General features: G+C 40.7%; 1 protein-coding gene across 2 annotated transcripts; it reads left to right on the top strand.

Moving 5' to 3' along the window:
* Nucleotides 1-85: 85 nt before the first annotated feature.
* On the top strand, nucleotides 86-13,417 carry pan2 (poly(A) specific ribonuclease subunit PAN2). Of its 2 annotated transcripts, none has more exons than XM_078255664.1 (26): nucleotides 86-186; nucleotides 640-945; nucleotides 1,040-1,209; nucleotides 1,361-1,481; nucleotides 1,632-1,709; nucleotides 1,795-2,065; nucleotides 2,651-2,996; nucleotides 4,000-4,096; nucleotides 4,699-4,812; nucleotides 4,925-5,044; nucleotides 5,146-5,274; nucleotides 5,400-5,599; nucleotides 6,140-6,288; nucleotides 6,421-6,527; nucleotides 6,625-6,723; nucleotides 6,849-6,937; nucleotides 7,295-7,439; nucleotides 7,549-7,686; nucleotides 7,818-7,877; nucleotides 7,975-8,065; nucleotides 8,150-8,307; nucleotides 9,693-9,836; nucleotides 10,921-11,100; nucleotides 11,245-11,338; nucleotides 12,743-12,934; nucleotides 13,068-13,417. In XM_078255664.1, exons 2-26 carry the CDS (start codon nucleotides 658-660, stop codon nucleotides 13,100-13,102), a joined length of 3,615 nt encoding a protein of 1,204 aa, XP_078111790.1. In that variant the 5' UTR covers nucleotides 86-186; nucleotides 640-657; the 3' UTR covers nucleotides 13,103-13,417. The 2 variants fall into 2 exon arrangements, with proteins under 2 accessions (XP_078111790.1, XP_078111789.1); XM_078255663.1 differs by having other exon boundaries at nucleotides 12,743-12,946.
* Nucleotides 13,418-14,897: the final 1,480 nt, after the last annotated feature.

Genomic DNA, 14,897 nt, shown 5'->3' with positions numbered 1-14,897 from the left:
TAACCATTTACTAATAGCTGTCAGATAAATGCTGAGGAGTAATATTATTGCGGGGACACTGAGGGTCTTGAACGCACCCCTGTTTGCTCCGGAAGTATTTCATTTTTAATTTTTTGTGTGTGCATGTTATTGTTGTGACGGCAGTGAGCATGGATTCCTCTACGGTAAATCGTATCACAATAGGAGGTTGGTGTAAACTTTATATTGATATTTCAAATCGTTCATTATTTTTGAAACACACACTCTCCAGTAATGTGAGTATATTTTGGATAGCAACTGACAAAATGTGCTGTGTGTCTGGCTCACGCTAACGTTTGCTAAATAAGCTAACCGTTAACGGCAACTAGCTGACCAATAATGAGCCACAACTGTTGTAGCTAGCTAAGTGATGAAACATTAACTTAGATTTTTTTTTTTTGACACATTCCAGAAATGAATGCAACCTTGGCTTTGAAGGCTTTTTCTAGCAGTTCACTATATCGTTAGCTTCTGGGGCTACTGTTAGCCAAGCCAAAGCTAACATTAAAGTTAGCCTAAAGATAATCTTATGGGTCGATACAAGAGTTTGGTTTATTAAAAACAATCAAGAAAAGTGAGGGGGTGGTATTATTGTTTACAGAAGGTGTTTTTCCTCTGCAGGTTGATTTAGCTGTACCCATGATGAACTTTGACGGTCTTGACGCTGGGATGGGTGAGTACCCACCCAGCCTTCACGGGACTCTGGACACGGGGATGGAGCCCTCCATGGACCCCCACCTTAACCCCAGTTTACTGCAGGGTGTGGAGCTTGACCCAGAGGGGCTTGCCGTGACAGGCCCCGAGCCTGTGCACCTCATGGAGGGGATGTTCTCAGAGCTACACAGTGCAGTTTCAGAAGTTGGCATCCCAGTCACAGCAACACATTTTGATCTCCAGGAGGAAATGCTCTGGATGGGAAACCACAGAGTAAGATTATGAATTGATTATATAGGCTTTCTAAAACATGCCGGCTGCTTAATTAAGATGCATAAATACCTATTCCTTCAATTATTCTCTTTAGGGTCATGTGACCTCGTTCTTCGGACCTACAATGGGCCGCCACTCCTCTTTCCAAGCACATGCAGCAGATGACATCAGACACATTCAGAGTTTGGAAACAGGCGTCCTGTTCCTTTCCAAGTGTAACCTTAAATGCCACACTCGTGGGGGCCTTGTTATGTTTGATTACCCGTAAGTGTCACAAAGTATTGACTGGAACAAATGTCCTTGTTCTTTGATTGAGATTGAGTTTAGACAAACTGCAGCCTTAAACTTATGTATTCTCTCACAGAATTCATTGATTTAAGTTTATGATTATTGATAATGTATGCTTGCATTCCAGGATGGAGGAAGGAGCTGATATGCACAGTCTTCTCATGACCGATAACAACACCTTGCTCATAGGTGGATTACAAAACTATGCGGTTGAATTTGACTTGAATACGGTTCAAGAAACTCAAAAGGTGAGAGATTGGGATAAAGTTTATCAAGATCCCCAACTATCTATGCATGCATCACAAGGCAACATGATATAATTTGCCATTTAATATAAGAATAACATACGTAAAAGCAAGTGATTGAATGTTTATTGTTTTGTCATGCGCACTTGACAGTTCACTGTTGAGGTACCTGGAGTGGCAATAATGCGTCAAACCGGTCGTTTCTTTTTCTGTGGACACACCTCTGGCAAGGTAAGGACGACTTGATCAAATCAGTTTGTGAAAGACATTTTTCTGGTTTACAGAGCGCTCGCATTCACCCTGTGTTTAAAAACAGATAACCCTTCGGGACTTGCGTAGTTTCAAGACGGAGCATGAGTTTGATGCATTCTCTGGCAGCCTCTCAGACTTCGACGTTCATGGAAACCTTCTGGCTGCGTGCGGGTTCTCCAGCCGAGGGATGAATGGGTTGGCGTGCGACCGATTCCTCATGGTGTATGACCTCCGTATGATGCGAGCTGTAACGCCCCTTCAGGTGCATGTGGACCCCCTCTTCTTGCGCTTCATTCCGACCTACACGTCACGCCTGGCGATCATCTCCCAGACAGGTATCAGCAAGGCAAAGTGGGGTTACCTTCATGCCAGTTCTGTAGTCAGTGTCTTTGTAGACTTATTTCTCTTGGAGAGTTTGGTCAATAAATGTGACACATGCTTAACATTATAATATCATCATTTTAGTATTTTAGCATCACACTCTAATACCTAAGTAACTACAGTGGAAGTGTTTCCTGAATAGTGGTACTTGCAAATGATTGTCCAGGCTACATGTACCATTATTTAGTTACCGTTACCACCTTAGTAGTTCAGCTAATTGAGTGAAAATGTTTCCTGAATACTGTCACATAACACCACTAAACTGTGCTTTACTATGCAAATTGCAATGCTATTTATTCATTTACAAGTGCAATACATCACATAGTCGTACGGACAAATATTCTTCTGGAAATTATTTATTCTGTTTTTTATATATATTCATAGAGCGCTATTGATTACGCTGTTTTTAATCTGCGTTTTTAAAAGGAGCGATACTCGTAATTTTGTTGCTTTACATTTCTGTGTTTTGCTGAATGACAATAAAAGGAATTTTGAATGTAGCTTGGAAGTAATGTTCCACCTCCTGTTTATTCGTCCAGGTCAGTGCCAGTTCTGTGAGCCCACTGGACTCGCCAATATGGCAGACATTTTTCACGTCAACACTGTGGGCCAGGTGCTCATGAGTTTTGATGTATCGTCCAGCAAACAAGCCTTGGCCTTCGGGGACTCTGGGGGATGCGTGCACCTGTGGTCGGACGCTCCAGAGGTTTCATTTAATGACTACTCCCGGGAGACAGAGTTTGCTCTGCCTTGCCTTGTGGACACGCTGCCTCAGCTGGACTGGAACCACGACCTGCTGCCCCTCTCGCTTATCCCCATGCCACTGACCAGCACAGAGCAGCTGCTGTCGGAATGGTCCACTGCAGTGGCTACACCCAGCCCCAGGTAGGAGTATACTACTGTATTTGTCTTTAGCTCAGCTGGTTTTGTATGACTGGTAATTAGAAACGCTAAATGAAAGCAACAACACTAATATGTATTCTCGGTGTATCCAGAGATTATGTAAGTTATTCCTCTGCATCTTAGAGCTCCATAATTGTCCGCACACTTTTAAAAACACACCAGTAAGCCACACTGTGCACTAGTTGAAATGTCCCATTTTTATATAATTCATGGGCACTACAGTTAATCTCAAGTCAACCTCAAATACACCATCCTGCTGCTAGAAATAATCAGCAGTGCACCAAATCTGCAGCCACAAATTGTTCCCAGCAAATACGTTTTTTAATACCAACCGTTTTAGGAAATCATTCAGCCTTTATTAAACGTGAAACTATATATTAGTGACATGTTCTGTGGGAACCAATGGGCTTGGGACTAGGTGCAATAGACAAGATAGGGAAGTTGGAAAGTATTGAGAGACAGACGAACGCATTGTTGGTTTTAGTCTCTTCGTGGGATTTGCCAACGACAGCAGTAATAAAGAACATTGCCTGCTTTTTCTTTTAACTTGTGGTGAACTTTTACATACCAACATCAAACCAACATCAAACCAACATCACACTGGGATGTATGATCTCCCTGCACATACCCTGAAAATATTTAGTCACTGGAAGTTATTCATTTCTCTTTTCTGCAGCTATGACTAAATAGTTCTCTTGAAGTTATGTCAGTGTTTGACTCTATCATGTTGTGAGTCACAAATGGAACCATTTGAAACAAGATGAGGACCACATCACATTTGTATATAACTGATTAATTGGTATAAAATCTGTATTAAAAAAATTTGTTAGTTTTTCTGTGTTAAAGCTAGGTGTACCTAATAAACTGGCATCTGAGGGTATCACTTACAGCATTTGGCCAGTGGTGAGCGTTCCCTGTTTGTTTATTTTTTAACTGCTCCCATTTATTAAAGGTTTTCCTCTAAAAACACTATTCTTTCCAACAGACGAGCTCCCCCCGTGGACCCAGAAATCCTGCGCACAATGAAAACGGTTGGCTTCATTGGTTACGCAGCAAATCCTCGTACCCGCCCGCGGAACCAGGCATGTTGAAAACATACAATGTAGATCTTTACTTTACATCAGCCATTTGTTGTTGTGGAAGCCGTCAAAAAACGTGAAATGGTTAAACACATAAACAACAAAACACATATTTTGTTAACAGCCTTAGTGTTGAGTCATTTCCACTATATTCAGATTTGGAAAACAAACTAATTAGCAGTGTCACGTTTGTACATAGATTTCAATTAGGGCTGCTCGATTATGGAAAAAAATATAATCACGATTATTTCAGTCAATATTGAAATCACGGTAATTTAACACGATTACTCGTTGACTTCTGGAAAGATGTTGCAATTATTGAACTTAAAAAAACAGTGGAAAAAGTTAAATAAATCAACCGTAAAAAAAACCCTGCATACAACTGTGAAATTTGCCTTAATACTCTTCCTATTTAAACTTTATTTTTTCATTCAGAACACAAGAGAAAATAAGAGTTGACTTGCAAAATGTAATGAGCTAAATAATAGTTTTTCTCGATTATTCTGTTTTTGTCATTGGGAGCTGAAATCATAATCACAATTACATTTTGATTAATTGCACAGCCCTAATTTCAATCGAATATCTATTTTCTGTGTTGGTTTCAGGTTCCTTACAAAGATGTGGAGCTCGATTATGATAATTACAACCAGGTGCCTGAATCACCAATTGGGCGTGATGAAGAGCCACACCTCTACATGGTGCCCAAAAAGTACAGAAAGGTTCGATGCATGTCATTATGGTTTTTAGCAGATTTTTTTTGTGTTAAAATTTTTGTTTACTGTTGCTTTGTATAAAAATGAAAAATATAGTTTGATCTTTTTGCGGCATCAGGTCACAATTAAATACTCCAAACTTGGACTGGAGGACTTTGACTTCAAACATTACAACAGAACCTTGTTTGCTGGCCTGGAGCCTCACATCCCCAACGCCTACTGCAACTGCATGATCCAGGTAAGAAACAAGGAAGGGTTTTAGTGATATTAAATAAAGATTGTTGTTTTTTTTGACCAATGCAGAGTTGTTTTTCTCCTGTTTCTGTGTTGGCACATTAGGTATTATATTTCCTGGAGCCAATCCGGTGTCTAGTGCAGAATCATTTGTGCCAGAAGGAGTTTTGCTTGGCCTGTGAGCTCGGCTTCCTCTTCCACATGTTGGATTTGTCACGAGGAGATCCATGTCAGGTACATATTTGTTATTGTTACTCTGAATAACAGAAGTTTGATCCCTAATCCACATTGTGTTGCAACTGCACATTGCCTCCCACGTACATTTCCCAATCCAACCTCTTCTATCTCCTCCTCTCAAGGCCAGTAACTTCCTCCGAGCGTTTCGTACCATCCCAGAAGCCTCAGCGCTGGGTCTGATCCTCGCGGACTCAGATGAGCAAACGGGGAAGGCCAGACTCGGCCGCTTAATCCAGAGCTGGAACCGCTTCATCCTCACCCAGCTCCACCAGGAGACACAGGAACAGGAGGGCCCACAGGCCTACAGGGGAGCCAGCAGCAGGTCAGAGCAGTCAAATAAAAAGCTTCCAACACGTCCAGGACAGAGTCTGAAAGTATTCCGGGCACTAGGGCTGGGTACCAAATTCAATACATTTTAGGCACCGACCGAATTGCCTCTAAAGTATCTAGAGTGTCTAAAAATGCCTCATCATTCAGTACCCAATTTCAATACCTAATGAGCATGCCTCTACCAAGATCTAATAATAATAATGTCTGTGATTGGCTGTTTAGCATCACACGTCGTAGAGACACGCAGGAAAAACGTTACGTTGCACACAGAGACAGGGCTCACGTAGTACGAGCTGAAAAATAAATAAAAAGATTTGTGCCGGAACGTGCAATGTTGTAAATTCTTTTTGTTTTATGAAATTGATATTGTAAAAAAGTATTGTTTAGGAACTGGTATCGAGGTCACGGTATTGGTACCGGTATTTGAATATTTCTGAACGATACCCAGCCCTACTAGGCAAAAAGCTTTTGCAAAAACAAGTTAAGGGCAGATGTAATTTGTTTGTGTTGTGTCGATGATCCATTTATACAGTTCTCTGGGTTCCTCCGGGGAGTCCGCCATCGGAAAACTGTTTGGATGTGAAGTTGAGAACAGCAGCCTGTGTCGCTGTGGCAAGGAGACGGTCCGCTCCTCCCTCACGCTGCTCTTCACCATGCATTACCCTGAACAGAACTCTCAAGGTGCTTTTAAAGTACTCTTTCACACTGCTGGGCAAGGATAGTCTTGTGTAGCTGTCTTGCCCTGAGACACTGGTGTATAGGGAGCCTGGGGCTGATAAAAGACAACATATTCATTTCTCTTTGACTCTTCAGAAAAAACCGTAAAGGAATACGACTTTGCTGAGATCTTGAAGAAAAGCATCTGTCTGGAGCAGAGCACTCAGGCGTGGTGTGAAAACTGTGAGAAGTATCAACCCACAGTGAGTTACAGCTCCCACTCAGACCCATCAGCAGCTCATATTTGTCTGATTTCCACCCTATTCTGCATCATGACAGTGTTTCTGCGTGCTACTGTAGGTGCAGACACGCAACATCCGATGTCTTCCAGATGTGCTGGTCATCAACTGCGAGGTGAACAGTGCTAAAGAGGCTGAATTCTGGAAGGTTCAGGCGGAGGTAACTGAATACATGTCATTTTGGTTTCATTTCCATCCTTTTCCAATGCATTTTCAAGATTAATTCATGACTTGCCTGCCGTTAGTTAAATTAATTATGTGATTGTTTTTCTTTTTTCTTCACAGTACGCCTTCAACAAGGCCATGCAGAAAGAGGCGCAGGAACCTCCAAAACCCAAAGAGCCCCCACCCATGCCCACCGAGTGGTGCTTGGAGTAAGATCTCTTATAATATCAAATAAATAAGGTTGCATCATTGGTTATTTCTATTGTGGATTAAGGTTTTTGATTTGATTCAGTCAATAAAACATCTGAAAACGGTAAAGGAAAGCCCCATTGTAGTTTCCCTTTGACTATCTTGTTTGGTTCCAAACAAGAGCCAAAAATGATATAAAAGAGAGGAGACCATCAAATCCTGAAGAAGAGAAGCTGTCTCTATCACGTCTGGCAAAAACTGATTTAAGCAATTTATAGATAATTTAGTTTCTAATCAATTTGCTGCCTAGCAACTAATTGACTAATTGTTTCAGCTCTGCAATTAACGTATCACACAAAAACTGTACGTCCTTGTAGCGGGGAGGACATGTGCAGCATGGAGGGCATCACCTTCGACACGCGGGCGGAGGATCTGCGACACGTCTGGATCCCTCTGACTCTCAAGATGTCCATCAGCAAAAGCCAGGGACTGGAGATCAGCAGCTGGCCCGAAGGAGAGGAGGTGAGCAAGGAAGCGTTTGATTAAAACACTGACTTTGATTCGTTATTTTCTGTGAGTTAAGATTTACAGTACATGCAACTAACGACTCGTTAACATGGTCTCCGATCAGTTAAGTGCTGCTGAAGAGGAGGAGGGCGCCTCTGTTTACGACTTGGTGGTCACGGTGCCTCATATCCTGGACGCTCGCACAGGTGGGAACTTGGTTGCACACATCAAGGTGGGAGAGACCTACCATCAAAGGAAGGAGGTGAGCTTACATTGGAAAATACAGTCTGAGAGAGTCTTGCGAAGTTGAGCCAAAGTGTCGTTGATGTTTTATACTGGGTCACATCAAATCTGTGTTTGAAAACGGACTTTTAAAATGTTTGTTTGTTTCAGGGAGTCACACATCAGCAGTGGTACCTCTTCAATGATTTCTTAATTGAGCCAATTGACAAGGTAAATATTTGCTTTCATTTATGTTAATGAAATGTCACGTTTGGAGTCCTGTAAAAGTATTGTAATTTTTTTTTTTTTTTTTTTTTGTTTGTCAAAGACCGAAGCTGCTCAGTTTGATGTGAGCTGGAAAGTGCCAGGCATTCTGTATTACGCCAAGAGGAACTACCACACCAAATACGACCTCCGCAGTGAGTTTTAGGACACTTTACTTGGTTGGTTTTAAAGGTTGGCGTTCATTCATTTCCCTGCTCATGCCCTGCTGTTTGCCTCAGTTAAAAATCCCATAGACGCCAGCGTGCTGCTGACGGAGGCCTCGTTGGCTCGGAAGCAGAGGAAGAGTCACGCCACTTTCATCCCCCTCATGGTCAGCGAGATGCCGCAGGCCAATGACTTGGTGGGGCTGGACGCGGAGTTTGTCACGCTCAACCAGGTGAGTCTGGATTATAATGCCACTGTGTGTTTACCGCACTCTGTCACACAGGATGTTCACACGCACTCATGAAACCAGGTTACTCTGAGGACCCAGGTCATCAGAAAACATGTTTACAAGTTGAGTAACTGACTGTAAAGGCAAGTATACAATCAGCCGTCAGTAATCCGATTCCTCCCCTACTCCTGCTCATACTTTGGAAGCATGGCTTGCTTACTTTAACTGTATTGAAAGGCGCTGCATCCTGACATTCAGCAGAAACCAACATATTCAGACTTCTAGAGGCGACTTTGTGTCCTTTCAGTTGTAGTTGGAAGTTGGATTGAAATATTTCAACGCTCTGTATAATGATCTCTCCTCTCAATCCCTCACTCTCTGTCTTAAAGGAGAACTCGCATCAAAGTCTGTTTACAGGTGTTAGGGAGTATGACTGCATATGTGAAAAATTACTCTTTCGTGGCTCCAGAGGGAGCTGTGCATAGTCTGATAAATTTGCGCTGAATACTAAAGGTTTGAAAATTAAAATAAATCTTGGGGTGTGGAGTTAGAAAGAAGTGAGACCTCGGTAGCTCGCTTCTCATCTCTGCTGCAGGCTAGTGTCTCAAAGCTACAATAGCTGCTACTAGCATAACACACCCAAATCTCTGACGCAGTTGGAATGTGGCTAATGTAGGCGTTAGGTTCTGAAAAGGGAGAGGAATGCATGGAATTAAAAAAAATATATATCTCTCTGGTTCTGCTGCATTGATTTTCATCTTTTTATTGTTTTCAAACTGTCCATCGCGAGTCCGATAATGAGTACTCTTCAAAGTCTTTGTCATGCGCATGCATAGTTGTGAAAAGTCGATTAGAAACCTGGTAACCCATATACTACTCCATTTTCACTTTGCTAACGTTCTGAAGGAGCACTGACGGGAGGCGGTGTGTTTGTTTGGGTGTTCAGTTCAAATATCAACTGAATCGCAGATCCCACCTTTTATTACTGAGGTCTGTTTACCAAATTATTCTTTTCGATTTCGTTGTTTGTGACAGGAGTTGAGTTGGAGTGACGTCTTTCATAACAGAACAAAAAAAAAATAACATAACTCTTCTCTTTCTGGCAAGGAAACATGGACAAACTGATATTCTAAAAAAAAGAGAAATATTGGCCTGATATATTATGAAAAAAACAAAATGATAGCCTAACTTGAATCACCTCAATGTGAATAATGCTTTATTGTTAAGCTCTGTTTATAGTAAAATGTTTGTCATATCTATGATCAAACATTATTTCTACATTTTACAGTGTGTTTATGCTCACAATAATACTGTTTTTGTTATTAAGTCTTAATCTTCATGGAATAGGACCCAATAAAGCTGACCTATGACTGTGTGTGTGTTTGCAGGAAGAGGCAGAGCTTCGCAGTGACGGCACCAAGTCGACCATTAAGCCCAGCCAGATGTCTGTGGCCAGGATCACCTGTGTGAGGGGCCAGGGGCCCAACGAGGGGGTGCCCTTCATCGATGACTACATCTCCACTCAGGAGCAGGTAAACAGCCAAAAATACAGGGAAGTGTTAAAGGAAGTGTTGAATGTTGTGCCGACAGGATAGCCCTGACTGACACCTTTTTCCCCGTCACTACCTCTATCATGTTGCCTTCATTGTCATTAAACGGTGTCCTTTTGTTCGTGTTGATAAAAAAATAAAAATAAGTATTAGCATTACAGAAAGATTTCCTGATCTTTTCTTGTGCTCGGGTCACGATGATTGGTCCCTTGTCCCTTGTCTGTCTAGAGCAGAGATGCCCAAATTCTTTCATATCAAGGGCCAAATTATATCTGGATGGAAGGCCACGGGCCAAAAATAAGATGTTAAGATAGATGTTAAAGAATACCGTAATTCTTTGTAGATAAAACTTACTTATTTAATAGGGAAATTTACCAGCACTGTGCTTTACAGTACATTGCTGTAAAACTCTGATGAACCCTTGTGTTGTCTTCCCATCAACTATGAACTTGTTGTCCTTCCAGGTCAAAACTGAAAATGATGTATTTGTCACTTTTTTCCATGCTTCTGGTGCTTTTTTAAAAACCTGAGCTGGCTTAATAATAGGTTTTAAACTTATTCTTGGAATTCATGGTCAACAAACCTCATTTATATGAAATTATACATACATTTTTAGTTAAAAAAGCAGAAATTATGAATTATTTTAATTAATAGTTAAGCTCAGAGGATGTTGAGTGGCTCACAGATGGGTATATGTCAAAGTTTAGTTCGGATACTGTTTTGAAACCATTTAAAAAAAAAAAAAAGTCAAATGCTATAAAATTGAATAAAACGCCCAAAAATTCAATGAAAGTAATCATTAATTTTACCTGAAGAACGCTGTATGGAACCATCCATTTTATTTTTGGGCAATTTGGTTGAAAGAAATCCATATTTCTGATATAAATTACTTTGAAAAACGGGTCAAATTTGACCCGAGGACAACACAGGGAGTACTTTCTGCCCACTTGATAGAAAAGTCTTTATTCATTAGTTACGAAACATTAACCCTGAAGAAGAGGTACAGTACAAGTAGTATGTGTAGTATGTGTAGACACCTGACCCTTCTGAATGTCTCTTCTCCCAGGTGGTGGACTATTTGACACAATATTCTGGCATCAAACCAGGAGACCTGGATGCAAAGATTTCTTCAAAGCATTTGACCACACTGAAGTCCACGTACTTAAAGCTGCGCTTCCTCATCGACACGGGAGTCCGCTTTGTTGGTCACGGATTACAGAAGGACTTTCGGGTTATTAATCTCCTGGTATGTTATTTCACAACTCAAGTCAGATTTGTTTTGTAAATAATTTAAGTTTACAGTTGACTGTGTAGTGCATGGCAGTGCATACTTAAAACCACTGTAAGGGGATCACAGGTGACTGAAGTCTGTTTCTTTGCCGCTTTTCAGGTTCTAAAGGACCAAGTCGTCGACACGGTCTACCTGTTCCATTTACCCCGCAAGAGGATGATTTCTCTGAGATTTCTCGCCTGGTACTTTCTAGGTAAGTACAGGCGGCTAGAATCAATATTTCAGATCACAGGACTGCGTGTGATGGGAAAGGGGTCGCTCGCAGTGACGAATCTGCAGAGAATTAGCACCCGACTGCAGTTACTTCGACTCTACAGAGCTTTGAAAGCGTCCTTCAGCTCATAGTTCAGCTTTCCGGCCCGCATTTTGTAGTTTCTCTTTCACATCTACGGAAGGTGGCAAAGCTCTAACAATCCACTACACCACCTGTTCAGCACCAGACAGCAGACAGACCCAGCTGGAGACTAGCTGGTGAACATAGTGGAGCATTTAGCAGCTAAAGAAACACATATTTCCCCTCAGGAGTTGGTAGAGACACAAAAACGGAGCTGGAAAAGAGTGAATATTGGACTTACATTTATCAGGTGGACAGACATATGACTCCAAATAAATGCTAATGTTGCTCTGTGTCTGCTGGATGTGTAAATAAGCAACCGTACGCTTAACAAGTTAACCTTTATAAACTTAAAACGTGATAACTTGTTCATGTTTTTACAGCTTGTTTCTGCTGCCTCCAAGTGGCCAAAACAATCTGTGATTGCACCTTTAGGGAGAAAACAATAAAGTAGACAGCAGCACAGATTCAGGGTCAAAGCAAATAAAGCACACCCAACTTCATGTCTGCTTCCAAATTATGAACTGATCATCTGACGTTTCTGTGGACAGGCAGGGGGCTTAAACGTCAGTTGGTCGATTGCAGTTGATTTGCAGTTGTTCAAGTCTCAAATGTCTCGAAGATTAGATTAGATTCAGCTTTATTGTCATTGTGCAGAGTACATGTACAAAGACAACGAAATGCAGTTTGCGTCCAACCAGAAGTGCAAAAAGAGCATAAAAGTGCAATGCGATATACAAAGTACATAGACAGGTATAGACAGGTGGTGCGTAGACAGGACAAGAAATATAGTGCAGTGTAGACAGTAGTATACCGTTGGTTTTCAGAAGGTGGTTTAGAGTAATATAAATTAAATATAAATGTGTGCAGTGTGTTAGCAGTTACCTTTTATAAGAGCAGAATAAATATGGCTATGTAATATGAACAATGTATGAACAACATGTACAGATATGTGCAATGTAGCAGCAGTAACATAATAGTAGTAAGAATAATATAGATATATGCAGTGTATTATTATAAGAAAAGCAATAATAAATATGGATATTCGGTATGAACCATATAGACAGATATGTACAGCTATGTGCAGTGTGGCAGCTAGTGCAGAAACGGTAACAAGATATTGTGCTTTAATACAAAGAAGTGAATAATTTAGATCATTTCAAATACCTGCATTGTAAACTGGTGCTTAACAGTTGAGATGCAGCTGTGGGAATCATGATGACACGGAATTCCTAAATGTCCGTTTGTCTGTGTGGCTCCCAGACCTCAGCATCCAGGGGGAAACCCACGACAGCATAGAAGACGCACGCACCGCTCTGCAGCTCTACAGGAAGTACCTGGAGCTGAGTCGCGGAGGGGGGAACGACGAAGTGAGGAAGGTCCTGAAGGGACTGTACGAAAAAGGCCGCCAGATGGACTGGAAAGTCCCGGAATCGGACACTGGAGATGGTCAAGGTAGCCCAAAAAGTACGACGTAACATTGAATTACATGTGTGGGCGGATGCTAATGACGTAGCGACTTCAGAGTAGACGGCTTCATGGGAAACTGAGTCAGAGTGAATTGAAAGCACTCTCCTTCCTTCAACAGGTGCTGCTGTGTTTCCCTCTGTGATGGGGCTGTGAGCTGCACCGTGACACCTTCCCACTCAACCGTGTCGGCTGACATCTGCTACTGTAGTTCAGTTAGTACCATATTGTGTACTTATTTGCATTAGCTTTGTGTGAAGTGTTTATGAAGCTCTTTGTTGCCTGTACAGTCCACTTCAGCACGGTGACTAAACAGTTTTAATCATGTCAACATTTTTACTTTTTGTCCAGGAAAGGTTTTCAGAAAAAAAAAAAAAAAAAAAAAGGTATGTTGGAGCCTTTTATAAAAAAAAAATAAAAAAAAAAAAAAAGTTTTTTTGTGCATGTAAATAAATAAATGTATCATGAGCACTAGAAGATGCATTGTGTTTAATACCAGGACGTGGGAAATATATTTTAACGTTATTAACGTGGTCTTTCTGAGAAGTCGATTCAAATGTAACAATGCATTTAGTGTCGTCTGCTTCACAGCTTTCTGAGAAATGTGTAGCATTTTGAATGCTTGGTTGCAAAATTTGCCTGTTGATGTTCCTGAAACGTTTACTGGCAGATTAGGGCCGTTCCCATTCGCATTTAAAACACAAGCACCACCAGTACAAGAATGACATTGCTTTATCTGTAGGCTACATGAGGATTTTCAGAAGGCATACATGCATACAAGCCATACAACTGAATGAGGAGAAAAAGTTTCTTTTACCCAAGTTAACATTACTTTTTTTTTTTTTTTGCACCGGTCATGACTAACCGTATTAACAATATTGTAATATATAATATATCAATCCCAGGAGCCATTTTTTTTCACGAGTACTTTTAATACTTTAAATATTAACTACGTCTGCCTTTTGCATAAGTTGTATAAGTTGCAGACTTTTACTTGTAACAGAGTACAAGTGAACATACTGTACATTACATTTAAAAAAAGACAACTAATTTATAAACCCTTGTGCGCTAAGAGTAGACTAATGTTCATCTTCCATTTTAATTCCAAGCTGTCTCCCGTTTTCTTAAACCAGAGCAGCGTCGGTCTTGTCATTAGAGGATTATAAGTTATAGAAATATATTTTGCAACTCTGTTTCCTATCCAGTAATGCATATTTAATACTGGATATGACTTTCATGCATTTGTATTCAGTGAATCCAGAATAATTTGGATCTCATGTGAATGACTGTAGTTGTCAATCCAGCGTCAAATTCCCCTCCTGTTTCTGTTTGACTCGACTCGCTTTCTGTTTGCAGCTGTTCTTGTGAACAAACTTCCTCTTCAACACTTTTGCATCTTTAATGAACGTTTGCATCAGAAATGTCAGATGTCACCTCAATTTAATCTCTTTGACCTTCTCTGCATGGTGACATGTTGCAATGAAATGAATGTAAAAGGAACGTTTTGAACCAACCCTACAGCAGTGAAACATTAGCAAAGAACCACTCAAACCCCCAATCCCAGTTGTGTTATTATTTTAGCCACATTATGTTTGTCAATACCCTTGACTTAGATGAAGATCAGATCACATTTTATGACAAATGTATTCAAAAAACCATGAGATTCCAAAAGGTTCACATACTTTTTCTTGCCACTATTTAACTCCTTTAAATGAAGATTACTTGTTGGAAGAAACACAAGCATGTACAGTATCTCACAAAAGTGAGTACACCCTTCACATCACATTTACACTGTTATACAAGCTGTACACTTAATACTTTACATTGTAGCAAAGTGTAATTTCTTCAGTGTTGTCCCATTAAAAGATATAATGAAATATTTACTAAAATGTGAGGGGTGTACTCACTTTTGTGAGATACTGTATATGAATCTCTGATGAGGCATTATTAA

This window comes from Sander vitreus, chromosome 7 (assembly GCF_031162955.1).
Source record: "Sander vitreus isolate 19-12246 chromosome 7, sanVit1, whole genome shotgun sequence".
In the NCBI taxonomy this organism is placed as follows: domain Eukaryota; kingdom Metazoa; phylum Chordata; class Actinopteri; order Perciformes; family Percidae; genus Sander; species Sander vitreus.
Note: the sequence above shows the minus strand (reverse complement) of the source record. Positions and strands in the feature narration are given on the sequence as shown.